This window comes from Eulemur rufifrons, chromosome 29, assembly GCF_041146395.1.
Source record: "Eulemur rufifrons isolate Redbay chromosome 29, OSU_ERuf_1, whole genome shotgun sequence".
NCBI lineage: Eukaryota > Metazoa > Chordata > Mammalia > Primates > Lemuridae > Eulemur > Eulemur rufifrons.
In genome coordinates, this window is record NC_091011.1 from 9,032,609 (window position 1) to 9,046,693 (window position 14,085).

The 14,085-nt window shown below is 54.4% G+C and overlaps 1 protein-coding gene and 1 long non-coding RNA gene across 7 annotated transcripts in view; both read left to right on the forward strand.

Annotated features, from left to right (window-relative positions):
- The window catches only part of TNS3 (tensin 3), a 262,359-nt gene that overhangs the window by 152,399 nt on the left and 95,875 nt on the right, over nucleotides 1-14,085 (forward strand). For all 6 annotated transcript variants that reach the window (XM_069461530.1, XM_069461526.1, XM_069461529.1 and 3 more), the window contains 3 exons: nucleotides 7,910-8,039; nucleotides 8,329-8,394; nucleotides 9,395-9,499. In XM_069461530.1, coding sequence (XP_069317631.1) covers nucleotides 7,910-8,039; nucleotides 8,329-8,394; nucleotides 9,395-9,499 — 301 coding nt within the window. The remainder of the gene's footprint in view (nucleotides 1-7,909; nucleotides 8,040-8,328; nucleotides 8,395-9,394; nucleotides 9,500-14,085) is intronic.
- Nucleotides 3,168-6,063, forward strand: LOC138376897 (uncharacterized). The gene is made up of 3 exons (XR_011231757.1): nucleotides 3,168-3,243; nucleotides 4,318-4,378; nucleotides 6,025-6,063. It is a non-coding gene; the product is annotated as an uncharacterized lncRNA (long non-coding RNA).

The window sequence follows — 14,085 nt, forward strand, 5'->3', positions numbered from 1 at the left end:
GGTTGTTATTGCCCCCACCCTGCAGACAGGAGCTGTGGCTGAGGCAGAGCACCGCCAGCCAGGGCCACACCCCAGCACGGTGGCCGTGCCAGAGTCTCCAAAACCCACTTAGACAGTGAGCTGTGCGCCCCGGGGGCTGCCGGCTCCTCTGAGAGTGGAGGTGGCTGGCTGGGTACAGCTTGATGTTGTGGTGACACATGTGTCCTGGGTGTGTCCACATCGAAGCCAAAGCCAAACGTGCCGGGAGAATCCGGGAGCGTGGGAGTTCTGGAATTTCGGCATCAGGTTTAGCTCGAGGGGGTCTCTTGAGGGGAATGCTTCCTGCCGTGGGGGCCCCTGGTCCATGAGTGATTTGTTTCCATTAGACATGCCAGCAAATAGAAGATTCCAGATCTTTTCACAAGAGATACTTACTTTGATAAAATAATTTCCTTCCTGCACTTTTATTCCTTCCTCACATGGAATATTTTTAGGATTGCATTTTGATTTGGTTTGTGCTTCCTGTGTTTACCATTCCTTCTTGTACACTCTGCAGTATTTTCGGCAGCGTTATCAGATGGGAGGAGGAAGATGTGGTTAACAGCCGAAAAGCGTATTTTTCCATCGCAGAGGAATGTTTTTCCTTGCCCTGTTCATCGAAGTGATTAGCTAAGAGGTTTAGTGTGGTTCTATATCTCTGAAAAGCCTAAAATACTTTAACCTGCTGTATTTTGCCAGAGCTGCGTAACAGAGTAACCCAGAAGGGGCCTTGGTCTCAGCTTAAACGACAGAAGGTCATTCTCTTGCAGTTCTGGAGGCTGCAAGTCTGGAATCCAGGTGTAGGCAGGGCTGGTTTCTCCGGAGGCCTCTGTCCTAGGCTTGTAGATACCGTCTTCCTCCTGGGTCTTCCCGAGGTTTTCACCTGCATCCTAATTTCTTCTTGAGGAGGGTCAGGATCCCAGTTATAATTCATTCAGTCCCACCCCAATGGCCCAGTCTAACTTAATTACCCTTGTAAAGACCCCATCTCCAAACACAGCCACATCCTGAGGCCTTCAGCCTGTGAATTTTGGAGGGACACAGTTCAGCCCATAACACCTCTGTTCATTAAATGCACCTGTTCTAGAATGTTTGGTAAGATTAGTGACAGAATCGAGTGCAGCTGATCTCCCAGCACGTTTGGCTGTGGTCTTCACCAGTGTGCGCTTGGGAGCAAGTGACCACAGCCTGTGCGTGGCCTGCGCTGGGCACGCAGCCAGTGTGCTGGGTGTGCCAGGGGGCGGTGCACAGGTCCCGTTCCCGGGAGTTGAGGCTCCCGTCGTCCCACTAGACGAGCAGGCAGATCACTGTAGTGCGCACAGAGCTGAGAGCGTTGGGTGTGCACGGAGATAGGACTTGAAGGTCCGGGTGGAAGAGACAGTTTCTGGAGTGTCAGACGAGGACCAGCTTCCAGGCACAGCTGAGGGTGGGGGTGGTCGGCCTGGAGTGCAGAAGCCCAGGTGTCACTGTGACACTCAGATCAGAGTCTATGGAGTCTGCCTTGTGCTGACACCCAAAATCCTGTGCTGTTGACTCCCCCTGAAAATGATCTCAGGGATCCACACAGGAGGAGAAATGCTGTAGCATCGTCCTTGTTCCTGGCAGAGCACCCTGGAGAGGCCGTGAGCGTGCCCTTTCCTACCGTCTAAACTGCCGAGTGTCCTGAGGGTTCGTGACACAGTAGTGCCAGTGCCACATTCCTCTTCTCCCGCCACGGCCCATCTCCAACCGAACCCAAACTGCCACACAGGGCACATGACACCCACGCTGCCTTCACTCTGTCCCTTCCTCCTCCAGTTTTGATCTGTTGGTGCTGGATGTGCACCTTTGCGAGTTCAGGGAGCAAACCTCGGGCGGAGAAGGCTCAGATGGGGCAAGAGGCCACAGGGCCTTCCTGCATAAAGTGCAAATATGCAGGTGGTTTCATTTCTTTTGGCAACACTCTTGCCTTGGAAAGGCTCCTCGGGAGCAGAACACGCTTGCACCGACTTACCGCCCGGGGGCCGCGGGTGTCTCGGCGAGCCCTCTCTCTTAGGCTGCCTCTGTGCCTTCGAAGGTGGAAAGTACCTTCCCAGGCTGGCTCGCCAGCCTTCCTCTTCCTCCTTGGAAAAAAAGCCTCTTGTCCTCCTTAATTTCCCCCTCCTTGGTTTTGGCAAATGTCTGCCTTGTCTTCGGGTACCTCTGCCCGTCCTTCCTCAGGAGGACTGTGCGTGAAGAGACGTGGGCAGAGATAACAGAGGTCGAATTCTTAGAGAAGGAAGGGCCAGAGTGGAGTCTGACCGGCTGGGAGTGCCTTGGGCTGGTGGGACTCTGTTTGCTTTCCTTTGACCCCAGGCACTGGTGGGTGGTGCTGTGACTGGTGACAGCAAAGTTGACACTGACCCGCTGTCTGCCTTTGCCTCAGCAGGGCCAGCCCAGCCCCGCCGGCCCCTCCCAGCTGCGCTCCTGCCCGCCCCATCTCTGCAATGTGCCTCTCGCAGAAGGTCGGATTCTTAAGCCCGCGCCTCTGCAGACGGGCGGGACCTGGAGAGGTTCGGTAAATGCCATGTCGTCGGGCAGGGGGCAGCGCCTTGGTGAGCGCAGCCGAGTCGTTACATAACGCGGCTCAGGACTTCTCGCGGGCAGCAGCCCCTCAGGCGTCTGGCGGGGATCCTGGGGCCTGACCCGGCTTGCCCGCCCCACGGGGCCCCGGGGCTCCGGGTCTGGGGCTTGTAAACACTAAACACCTCTCCGCCCGGCGTGCTCCGTCTTGCTGCCTCACCGGGGCAAACTCACGGCCACTTGAGTCATGTGTTCACGGTTGCTGGCTCTGTGACTTCACTCGGATGACCTGGCTTGTAAACAAAAGTGATGCCTCCTCACGCAGTGCTCACAAATGGCACTCTCGTTTGCTGTTTCTTACTGAGGGCACTTATATAAGGCCGGGGCAAATGAAAGTGACCTGAGACTTTGCCCCAGGCGAGGTCTAGACAGACCTCTGTTGTACCCAGCACAAACATCATCTTGTGGTTGTCTTTCTCCCTTACGATCATGTGAGTCTTCCAGACCTGCGCAGGTCTCAGTCCCTGCTGTCATCTCAGCATGGTGGACTTAGTTGTGTTTTCACTTGCTGCCAATGTCCACTCGCCTTTCAATTGTTTTTAGGTCATGCCTGACAATATTGCGACCATGTGAAATCACGTTCAGCTCCAAGTGAGATCGTGGTTACCGCTGGCCTTGCATGATGTAAGTCTTTGACTTGTGAGGCTTAGTTATCAAACTTTTTAACCTCCAAATTTATGGTTGTAGCCCATTCCTTGAGGAAAGAGATTCACTGAGACTTAGTCAGTAGGGGCTGCCAGCAAAGCACGGAACGAGAGTGTGACTCTCTTTTCTGTTGGGGGTGCTTTGAGGGTTCTGCCATGGTGCTTAGAAATTTTAGGGGAGGTTGGGGCTGAATAGGGTCTGGATAACCCTGACACTAGCTGGTGCAGGGGAGGAGGGCAGGAACCGATGACATTTGAGGGTTGAGTTCTGAATTGGGGGCCGGTGTTCCTGGGGCTGACACCTTAAAGCTTGACACCCTTGGTCCAAGGTGCTTTTTCTTTTGATGATGGAAAGTTTGAAATAGAAACACAGCCATGTGGCCCGAGGATTAAGCAAGTCTATTAGCATGTCATTTATTTTGTAACACCAGAATGATAACTTCTTTGAGAACTCCGTGTGCCTGCCTTTGGACTTGGCCTCCTCCAGGGACAAGTGGGATCAAAGCGTGGCTCATGCTTGGCCACCCATGACTTGTCCCGTCCTGTGGAGGGCACAGGTATATTTTCATGCATCTGTTAGAAAATAAAGTTGGGCCAGTTCTTCTGAATTGGTTCATGAGACTGAAAGAGAAGCGTGCAGAGCTTCCCACTGAGGCCATTGCTCACCCCATAAGGCATTTTTGAGTACCACTGAACCCTCTGTCTGGAAGCTTATACCCTTTAAATAATATATACATATAAACATATCATCTGTTGTTGGATTTACAAATTGTATTAATAGACAGGGCTAATTTAATCTTTAAAACAAAATAGCAAGGTTAATATTATAATACCATTTTGCAGTCAGAGAACATAAACTCCAAAGAGGCTGCAACTTTCCCAAGATCTGAGAGCTCCTCAACAGCCCATGTCCACGTGCTTTTGCTGTGGGCTCTGCCATGGCACAGTGACGGATTCTGTGCATCATTTGGTGCAGTGCTTACTATTTCTTATTTTATTTTTCCATACTACAAAATTGTGACTTCAACTCTTGGAATTGTTGTTTTAAATGCAGATATTCTAAAATCTGAAGGCAAAAGATCAACGTGTTCTAGAAACACTCTGGGGAGACCCAGGTAAATAAAACTACTACAGCCAAAGGGATGAGGGAAAACCACAGACTTCAGTCACTCTAAGCTTTGCAAAATGTGTGCGTTACTCTATATTTTAAAGAGAGCCATTTGGGGCCCTTGTATTAATATCAAGCACAGTGTTTTGACGGTTCTTTCTGTTAGGTGTTAAGAGCATAATTCTGATCTCTGGCCACCAGTACTAAAAAGATTTATTGACATAGGTAATGAACATTTACTGCATGCTCTGGAGGCCCCTGGTGGGTGAGTGGGTCTGGTCTCGAGGTCTGACCTGCTGGACTGATGGTGCCTGCCGGGAGCCCCGTGTTGGGGAAAGTCCTGCCATTTTCCTGTCTTTCTGGGAGCTGGCGTCAGTTCTGAGCTGTCAGGGGGGCTTCATGGGGGGTGTTTGCCTCCTGGATCCATGGGAAAGGCTTTCGGTATGAAGCGGAGGGAGGGGCTAGATCTCAAGCCAGCAAGCAAAGCCATTGTCATAATACCCACAGAAGCCTCTCAGGAGAGGGTGACCGGGTGCAGGGCAGCAATTGTCCCTAGACATGACGTTGGGACAGACCACTCCATTTCATGGACCAGCCCTGGGGTTACTTGAGACCCTGAGCTGTGCAAAACAGGAGTCTTTCACAGGAGAATGGCCTAGGCCCAGAGAGGTCCCTGTGCCCTGAGGGCATTTGGGAGCTGCCCAGCCTGGGACCCGCAGATTCCCGTCTCCTTCCCTCCCTCACCCAGGGCACCAGCATGGCCTCTTCCTCCCCGGCCTGCTGGAGGAGGGTTGGGATTCCTGCCCGCTGAGTCACTGTGTTGTGTGCAGCTGTCGTGAGGAGAGTGGAGCTGAGGCACAGCCTGGGCTCCTGGAGCAGGCGGGCAGGACCTGGCCAACAGGGAGGCCCAGAGTAGGAGTGAGCTGTGCCCATGGTGAGCGCTTTGATAAATTGGGGTGGGTAGGAGAGGAGCTTCCGTCCTGCAGGGGGAAAGCTCCCCGGGAAAGGAAACAGGGGTGGCATTCGCTGCCACCCCCTTCTGCAGCCCTGCGCTGGAGCCCGCAGTGCCCCATGCTCACCTGGGACACTACCTGCCTGTCAGGTGCTCGCCCTCAGGCTGCCGCCCGAGAGGGGACCAGGCTGTTGTCCTTGCCCTTGCGTGGCTGCGCTGGGTCTGCCTCCCTCACCGGCTGTCAGCTGCTTAAGACTTTGTTTTTACTGGTTAAGTCTTCAGTTCCCCTAAGTGTTTATGAAATTTGAGAGGAAGACTGGCTTGAACCTGGGCCTCTCTTCTCCTTTTCCCTCCCTAGTATTTTTTCGTTCCCCACTTTCCCGGTGACTAGTGGGAGAGGACAGACGGGGATGGGGGTGCCCACAACCAGCCTGAAGGGCTTCCTCCTAGAGGTTTCCACTGCAGTATGACCTGGGTCACAGCACTTAGTGGTGGTTAGAGTCGTGCGTGGGGAGCTCAGAGGAGGGGCGAGGGTCCTCTCAGAACATTCTGGAAGCAATGCTGCGAGATTGTCCTTAGCTTGAGTCTTGCTGAGAAGTTGGAGGTTCCCAGACAGGTGGGAGGAGATCTGTGGCCACCGTGCCATTGGCTGTTGGAAAACAAACTGAGGTTTTGACGTTCCTTCCCGATTTCGCATGCAGGCCAGGCCCGGCTCTGGTCCCTGTGTTTACAGCAGCCCCGCCGGCGCCCGGCCGGGCAGCGAAGGCTCAGCATGTGTTTGTCAACAGGGACGTCCCTCTGCGGCCTTCTTTCCATTTATTTATCGGACCATTTCCTTACAGATAGCACAAAGGTAAACAGCTTCCGGGTCTGCCCAAAGGGTCGCAGTTCCCAGCATCCCTGGGCGGAGGCCACTTGGGCCTTGTCATCTGGTGGAACAGTTTCTCTGCCCAGTGGAGGACAGAACCTTCGCTTGGGGAGTCCTCTCGCGTTGCCGGTCTGGGTCCCACTTGCTGCAGCTGCTCCTCGTATACCTTGGTGAAGTGAGTGATATTTTAAGGCCATCTTTCACCAAGAAAAGTCTCTTGCAAAAAGTGGCTACCTCTGAAAGCTGCCCCTTCTCCCAGGCCTGCCGTGGGCACTGTTTGACCTGAGAGCAGAATCCAGCCTATTTCGGGCCCTGGACCCCCTGGGGGCCCTGGAAAGATGCCACCACCTGGGTGCCCTGCCCCTGCTGTCTGAGTGAGGGGTGTCCTGTCCCTGCAGTACTCCCCGACTGTCACCTGAGAGCCTCCATGGCCAGTGCCACACTCAGGCAGGAGACGCAGGGAGGCCCCAGGTGTAAAGATGGGACAGGACGTTCGGGCTCTGCTCTGCCCACCATCCCGGTGCCGAGTGTCTGCCCATTGGCATAGACACCTAGGGCGCTTGAGCTGCACCCCAGGGGCCTAGTGAGCCCCCAGCTCCAAGGCCGGGGCATCACAGCCCGTGTTCAAATCCCACTGGGGTGAGTCTGAACATGTGTCTTAAACAACCACTTCCAGGACCTCCGGACAGCCGGCCATGGGAAATTAAATGCCACCCCCTCTCTCAGCCTCTCTCTCTCTCTCTCTCTCTCCCCCTCCCCCTCCCTCACCCCACCTTCCTCCCTCTCTGTCTCTAAATTATAGCATGCACATATCCCTTAGCATGTCATAGACAGTAATGACCAGCTGCTGCTGCTTTTGTGAAAACAAAGGTTTTAAGTTGAAACATGGAGTGTTTAAATGAAAGAAAAACTTCAGGCCACTGTCATCCCAGCACTTCGGAAGGCCGAGGCAGGAGGACTGCTTCAGGCCAGGAGTTTGAGATCAGCCTGAGCAACATAGGAGGACTCTTTCTCTATAACAAATAAAAAAAAATTAGTCAGGCCTGATCTCTGCAGTCCCAGTTACTTTGGAGGTTGGGGCAGGAGGATCACTTGAGCCCAGGAGTTTGAGGTTGCTGTGAGCTATGATCGCACCACTGCACTCTAGCCTGGATGACGGAGGAAGACCCTGTCTCAAAAAAGGGAAAAACAAACAACAAAGAAACACAATTGATCATCTGTGGCTATACCACCCTGAACACGCCCGATCTCGTCTGAAAAACTTCATCACCATCAGTTGTTAAAATTTAGAAAAAAAGAGGCTGTGGAATTTGATTTTTCAGGTGTCTTCCAAAGCAGGGCACATTCTCGTTCTCGTGGTCTGAAAGGGCTTAGGTGTGGCCCGTCTGCAGGCCAAGCACAGTGGGATTTCAGAACTGTGGTTCCGTGGGGACAACACAAAAGGTCTACTGAGGTGTCTTGTGGAATCACACACCCAGTGGCAGCAGTGTGGTGCCTCGGACTGCCACGGTAGCCATCTCCACAGCCCACGCCAGGGTCAGAGTTCCAGCCCGCGCCGGACTCCTGCCACGTGGCGCCAAAGGGGGGCCCTGCTGCACCTGCCTCCACAGAGCGTGGTCCCTGCCGGGCGGCGTCCCTACCAGGCAGCGTCCCTGCCGGGCGGTGTGCTTGCTCTGCTGCTGCAGCGGCTGTGTTTCTGCCCTCCCTCTCTCCCCCAGGTGAAATGCTACCACAAGAAATACCGCTCGGCCACCCGCGATGTCATTTTCCGCCTGCAGTTTCACACGGGGGCCGTGCAGGGGCACGGGCTGGTGTTTGGAAAGGAGGACCTGGACAACGCCAGCAAAGGTGAGCGCGGCGGTCCTCCTCCTCCTCCTCGGTGGTCCCTTTCGCTGTCCTCCCTTCCCCTCCCCAATATTTAGCCTATTGACAAAATTGTTACCAAATCAAGAAAAATCGATAATCGATCTGGGGAAGAAAAAAAAGTATAGAGAAATAATGAACTACTCATATTTCTGTGTCATTGGGTGTTTCTGTCACACATTTGGCCGTGGTGCCACACTGGTTGGAATGTGAGGACAAAATCAGTCCAAATCATCTATAAACGTGGTGGAATTCATGTTTTGTTTTTTTTCAGATGACCGTTTCCCTGACTACGGGAAGGTTGAGTTAGTCTTCTCTGCCACACCGGAGAAGATTCAAGGTGGGTGGCCGGGCAGAGCGCGGGGCGGTCCCTGTCGGTGCTGTTGGAAGGTGGTGAGGGCTGCCCTGGGGTGGCTGTGCTAGTCTCCCACCTTTGCACACGTCTGGAAATTTTTGTGATTAGTTTTCTTGAAAAATAGGATATTGGACAGGGGAGAGGAGGTGGCTTGGTGACAGGAAGGCCCCGGAGGTAGCGCGACTTGCTCACGGCCCCTCAGCAGAGGAGGGCCGGGAACCTCCGGGACGGTGGCTGCCCACTGGTGTCCCTGAGGGCATCTTCCATCTCCTGCGAGATTGCGCTAAATTTTTATTTCTCCCTTCAACAAACCACCATTTTTTTTAAAGAGAGAGTAGAAGTATATTGGGCTGTGAGTACATTTTGTATAAAACAAATTCTCCTTTCTCCTAAAAATACATATAAAAGTAAATCACTCCCTTTATCGTCAAAGTATATTGTTCAGATCCATCACTGGGGGCCACAAGCATGAAAGGTTTATTTCCATTTTTAATAGCTATAGAAAATAGTCACCTCTTGTCTACGCTCATTGCTGTAGATTTAGGTGAGAACCTTTAAATGCAAGGCTCGTGTGTTCAGAGTCCTCTCGGCATCCTTAGAAAGACTGGCGGGAGGACCGTGGATCTGGGAGCCCGGAGCCTGGGCTCAAATCCGTGGGCCCTGAGACTCAGGGGTCCTCGCTGGCCTTCTGCGTCCTCATCGCTGAGGTGAAGGCTCCTGTTTTGTAGAACTCAGAGTCTGCACCTGGCGCGAGGTGGGCCACAGGCCGATGCTCGCCTTTCCTCGCCCTGAGTGGTTTGAACTACTGTTCGATCTGTGGCAAATCGTCCACACTGTCTCTAACTAGTGCCGCGGCTCGTGGGGGGCGGCAGTGGGTGCAGTGGCTTAGCTGCCCCACTCAGGCAGCTCCCCGCCCGCATGGTGGCGTCGGGGACAGAAGTGCTGGGCTGCACCGGGGCTAACACTGCCGCCTGTGCCCGTGCAGGGTCTGAAGATCTGCACAGCAACCACGGAGTGATCGTGGACTACAACACGGCAGACCCCCTGATCCGCTGGGACTCCTACGAGAACCTCAGTGCAGACGGAGAAGGTGCGTGCAGGTGTCTTGTGTGCGGAGTTGCCGAGGAGAAGGGTGTGGGCAGGACAGCCTGTTCGCAGACCAGAAATGTTCTGCAGGCTACTCAGAAGATGGAAATCTCCCTGTTTTCTCAGGGGTGCTGAGCCACACCTTTGTGTGACAGGGTTGTGAGTTTTGAGGGTGTCCATGAGAATCAGGTATAAATTTGGGTCAGGACTTTTACAGAACTGTGATGGGCAGGTGGCTGGTCGCCGGCGTTCCCTCCAGGAGCTTGTCTGCCAGACGTGAGTGTGTTCACTGCCCGGGTCCGCCCCCCTCCCTCCTTCCTGGCTGCAGTGGGTGTGCCCAGCGCTGCTCCGGCACCCTCCCTGCTGTCCCGCGGCCCCACGGGCAGCAGACATTCTCGTTTCATTCCTGTTTGCTTGTTACCCTGGTGTCCCTATTTTATGACCTGTCATTTTAATTTTGTTTTTATGAGTCCATCTCACTCAAACATGCCCTCTGTCCATCGACAGAATTTACCATTTGGGTCACGTGTAGAAGCATGAGGAGGAGAGACACACAGGGACAGCCATATGTTGGGGTCACCACAGGAAATAGCTGGAGGTTTATTTCAAAGATGGGGAGTCCAGGCTTGTTCCTGGCCCGTAATGCCTGTCTTTAGTCTTTCACAACCCCTGCCTGAGCATCAGATTTGATTTGGGAGAGAAATTAAAATGCCTTTTGTGAAATCAGTACCATCCAGATGTACAATATCTAAAAGCAACTGTGGGCAGTGACATTACCAGCGTCCCAGCTTTGTGGATTGCTGACCTTCCAGTGACTCCCCCAGAGGGGCGGCTGTGGTGGCAGAGAGGGGACACTGATGGTGTGTCCCCAGGCAGCCCGGGCTCCTCTCTGCTTATGCCGGGGGAAAGCATGCTGTTTTGGGGGCCGTGTGGGATGAAATTTCAACTCCAGAAATTATTGGGAGCCCAGATACGCCCGGACGGAGGTGGAGACCCGCAGACTGAATGTTAATGCTGAGGACGGTAAAACTGGGGTGAAGGCTGGGGTCAGGGGCAAGGTGTTGTGGAAGGGGAGAGCCTTTCTCTGGGCTGTGCAGTGAACAGAGGGTTCTTTCCTGGTGTCAGTTCTGCATGGCACCAGTCCTTCACGGTGACCCCCATGTGAAAAGAATTGCAGCTGAAAACTTTTGGAAAAACTGCGCATTGTATCTTAAAAGGTCTGCAGTGCATGTTGGAATCTTAAGGCTGTGAGAATGACCCATTTTAACATTATTCAAACAAGGGTTATCAAACTTTTGGCCAGAGAGCCCTTTCTCCGGTGAGATCTGTGAACTCACTGTGTGGCTGTTTTCTGTTCATCTCACTGTGCTGGAGAGGAGAGGGGGGAAGGGATGGCTCGTGGAGAAGTGGGTGAGTAAGCACCGATGCAAGACGGTTAGCGGAGCTGATTTGGAGAGCTGGACAGCTGACCCGGATCCTGGCTGCCAGGCCCGGGAGTGGAGTTGATTAAAGAAGTCGTGCGCCCTGCGGGCAGTGGCACGCAGATGATGTGATGAGGTGGTGAACTGGCGGCTGTTCGCAGAGTCTACCGCGGACCCAGGGATGTGGCCAGGCAGCCCGGCGGGGCTGTGGCAGTGCTGGACGGACACTCTTGTGGTGGTGGCAGTTTCCTTGCTTGCTGAGGGAGGGGCGAGCCCGGGGTTATTGGCCGTGGGAAGGCAGGGTTTCTAAAACCGTGGGGCACAGGGTGGGTGACCGGTGTGCTGACACCGTGGAGGGGAGCAGGGGAAAGTCCGGGGGTGGCGGGGAGGACCCCAGCTCCTGATAGGAGAGACTGTGCTGAGGGCAGCTCTGTACTCGGCTCCTCTGTGGACACCCCGGCCGTCCCCAGCCAGCTCTGGGCTGAGCCTGTGACCTATCTTTCCCACGTCACAGCCAGGGAGCTGAGGGCCGACAGGTGCCCAGGGCCAGGTACCTCAGAAGTGGTAAAGGATCCATGTTGATTTTACATGGAAACATCAAAACGAAAAAGACAGATGAGTGTTCATCACCCTTTAGGGGTTATGTGTAAGTTTACAGAAAATGTATAGACGTGTGTGTACGAGCATGTGTGTTATAGAGCAGCGGCCCCCAATCTTTTTGGCACCAGGGATTGGTTTCATGGAAGACAATTTTTCCATGGATAGGGGTGGTGCGGAGCTCAGGTGGTGACGCCAGTGATGAGGAGTGGATGTAAATACAGATGAACCTTCGCTGGCCTGCCCGCTGCTCACCTCCTGCTGTCCGCCCCAACCCCCTGCCTTTGGTTCCTAGGTTTCACGGAAGACAATTTTTCCACAGACCGGGTGGAGGGGTGGCAGAGCTCTGCAGCCCGGTCCCTAACATGCTGCAGACTGGTACTGGTCTGCGGCAGGGGGGTTGGGGACCGCAGTTATAAGAGGACTTGCCTTTATAGCAGGTCGAGATAGTCACAGAACACAGGAGAGCGGAATTCAGCATTAAACACCCTGGACCACAGGAGTTGTCGCCCCCTGAAGATATAGAGGGAGATACTTCTTTACTTAGAAACTGTCTCCATCTGTTCAGGCTGCTATAACGGAGTAGCCTGGGTGGCTTAACCAACAAAAACCTGTCTGTCTGTCACAGTTCTGGAGGCCGGGGAGCCCAAGACCAGGGAGCTAGCGTGGTCGGTCGGGTTCTGGCGAGGCCTCTCCTGGTTGCAGGCTGCTCCCTTCTCATGTCCTTGTGTGGTGGCAGTGGGGGAGGAAGCTCTCCAAGTCGTCTTTCATAAGGGCACTAACCCTATTCAGTCGGGCTCCACCCTCATGACATAATCACCCAAAGGCCCCACCTCCTAGTGCTGTCCCATTAGGCTTCAACGTATGAAGTTTGGGGAGATGCAAATATTCATTCCATAGCAGATACTCAATATGCGTTTGTTGAATGAATGGTTAGAGGAACAGTTTGAGCTTTAAATGTCTAAGGCCCTCATGTGACAGATGACAATTTCTGCTGGTGTATTTTTCACTCTGCTTCCTTGAGCTGCGGGGGTGGAGCAGGAGGATGGCCCTGCGCTGCAGTCTTTGCCGTTGGTGGCACCGGGCCACGCGGGTGGACAGTCTGGGCGGCAGGCATCACTCAGGGACTCTGCGCAGCTGAGCGCCAGGTCTGGGCCGAGCAGAGAGGGTCTGGCATTGCCACGCAAGGAAGGGAGCCAGTTGGGGTGGATGCACCAGAGTCCTGGAAAGAAACCGAGAGGAATAAGGAGAGGGCCGGGGGGACACCCGGGAGAGAGTAGTTCCCAGACTGGTGGGCGGGGAGTGTGTCGAGGGCATCAGGCAGCCAGGCACGCTTGCAGCCAGATCTGCAGCTTCCCTGTGATTATTGGAGTCCCTGCTTTAAACTCCACTTTTCCATGAACTAACTTTGCTGTGTGAAAATCATGCGCTTCGGGGGCTGTTGAAGAATGAATCGAGTTCTGTGGCAATCGCCCTGCCTGGCAGTCTCGGGGTTCTCCTGGGCCAGGGCTAGCTTCTGTTGCTCTTTCTTCAAGGTCTCGAATTATCGTCTCCAGCGCAGCCAGGGGCGGGCGCTGCTGGGGACTGCTCTGACTCCAGCAATTTCTGTTAACTTCAGGACATTTGTGGGGGGTGGATTTGTTGGGAGGCGATGGGATGGCTTGCAGAGGGTGGAGGTTTTAGAAAGGACAGCACCCACACCAGCCACTCCGGGCTCTGGGTGGCAGCCCCCAGGGACCCTTGGCAGGGACCAGGAGTAGAATGAGGGGCCGCAGCCACTCAGCCCTGGCGTCTCTCTGTAAGAGGAACTCTGCGTGGCATTGCTTGGCTCATGTGCTCAACTGTGGCCAGGGTGGGCAGGGCACCCCACTCGGCCTGCAAGCAGGGACGGGGCACAGGGCTAGTTTCCCAAAAGGAAATCCAAGTGTCATCCCCGAGCAAGGAGAGGTGGGTGCTGAGCCCGGCACAGTAACAGACGCCCACTTCAGGGAAGCCCACAGCTTCCATTGGCTCACTGGGTGGTCAGCAGCAGGGAACACGGAGCCGTGCTCGTCGTCCCGAGGCGTGGCTGTGTCTGTGGGTTCAGCAGCACCACGGGGATCACAGGCTCTGGGGGCCACGTTCTCTGAGGGCCTCCAGGCTCCGGAAAGCAGCAGGGTCACGCCCAGGCTCCCACAGATGCGGTGAGTGAGAGGGTGGCCCCCGCCGAGTGCCTGATGGGGACGTGTAGCCTCGACAGCCCCCAATCCCATGCACACTCCTGGGGAGCACAGCCAGGGGGCCTCAGAGCCCCCACACAGCACCCCAGTCCTCTCCCAACCCTGGATCTCGAGACCCTGCCCTCGAACGACTGCCCGAGCACTCCTGGGGGTGTCTAACTCCCGCAGACAAGGGGTCTTTCCTGGGAGCTGCACTCTTCCTCCTGAAGACAGAATCAGTCGTTATCAAGCTGTCTGGGCACCTGATGCGATGGAGTGAGTTTTATGGTTGTCTTTTCTTTTTATAAATAAATTTCTGCTTGTATCAGTGGTGTTTGAAAATGCAGACTGTTGAAAAGAAAGAAGGAAAAATT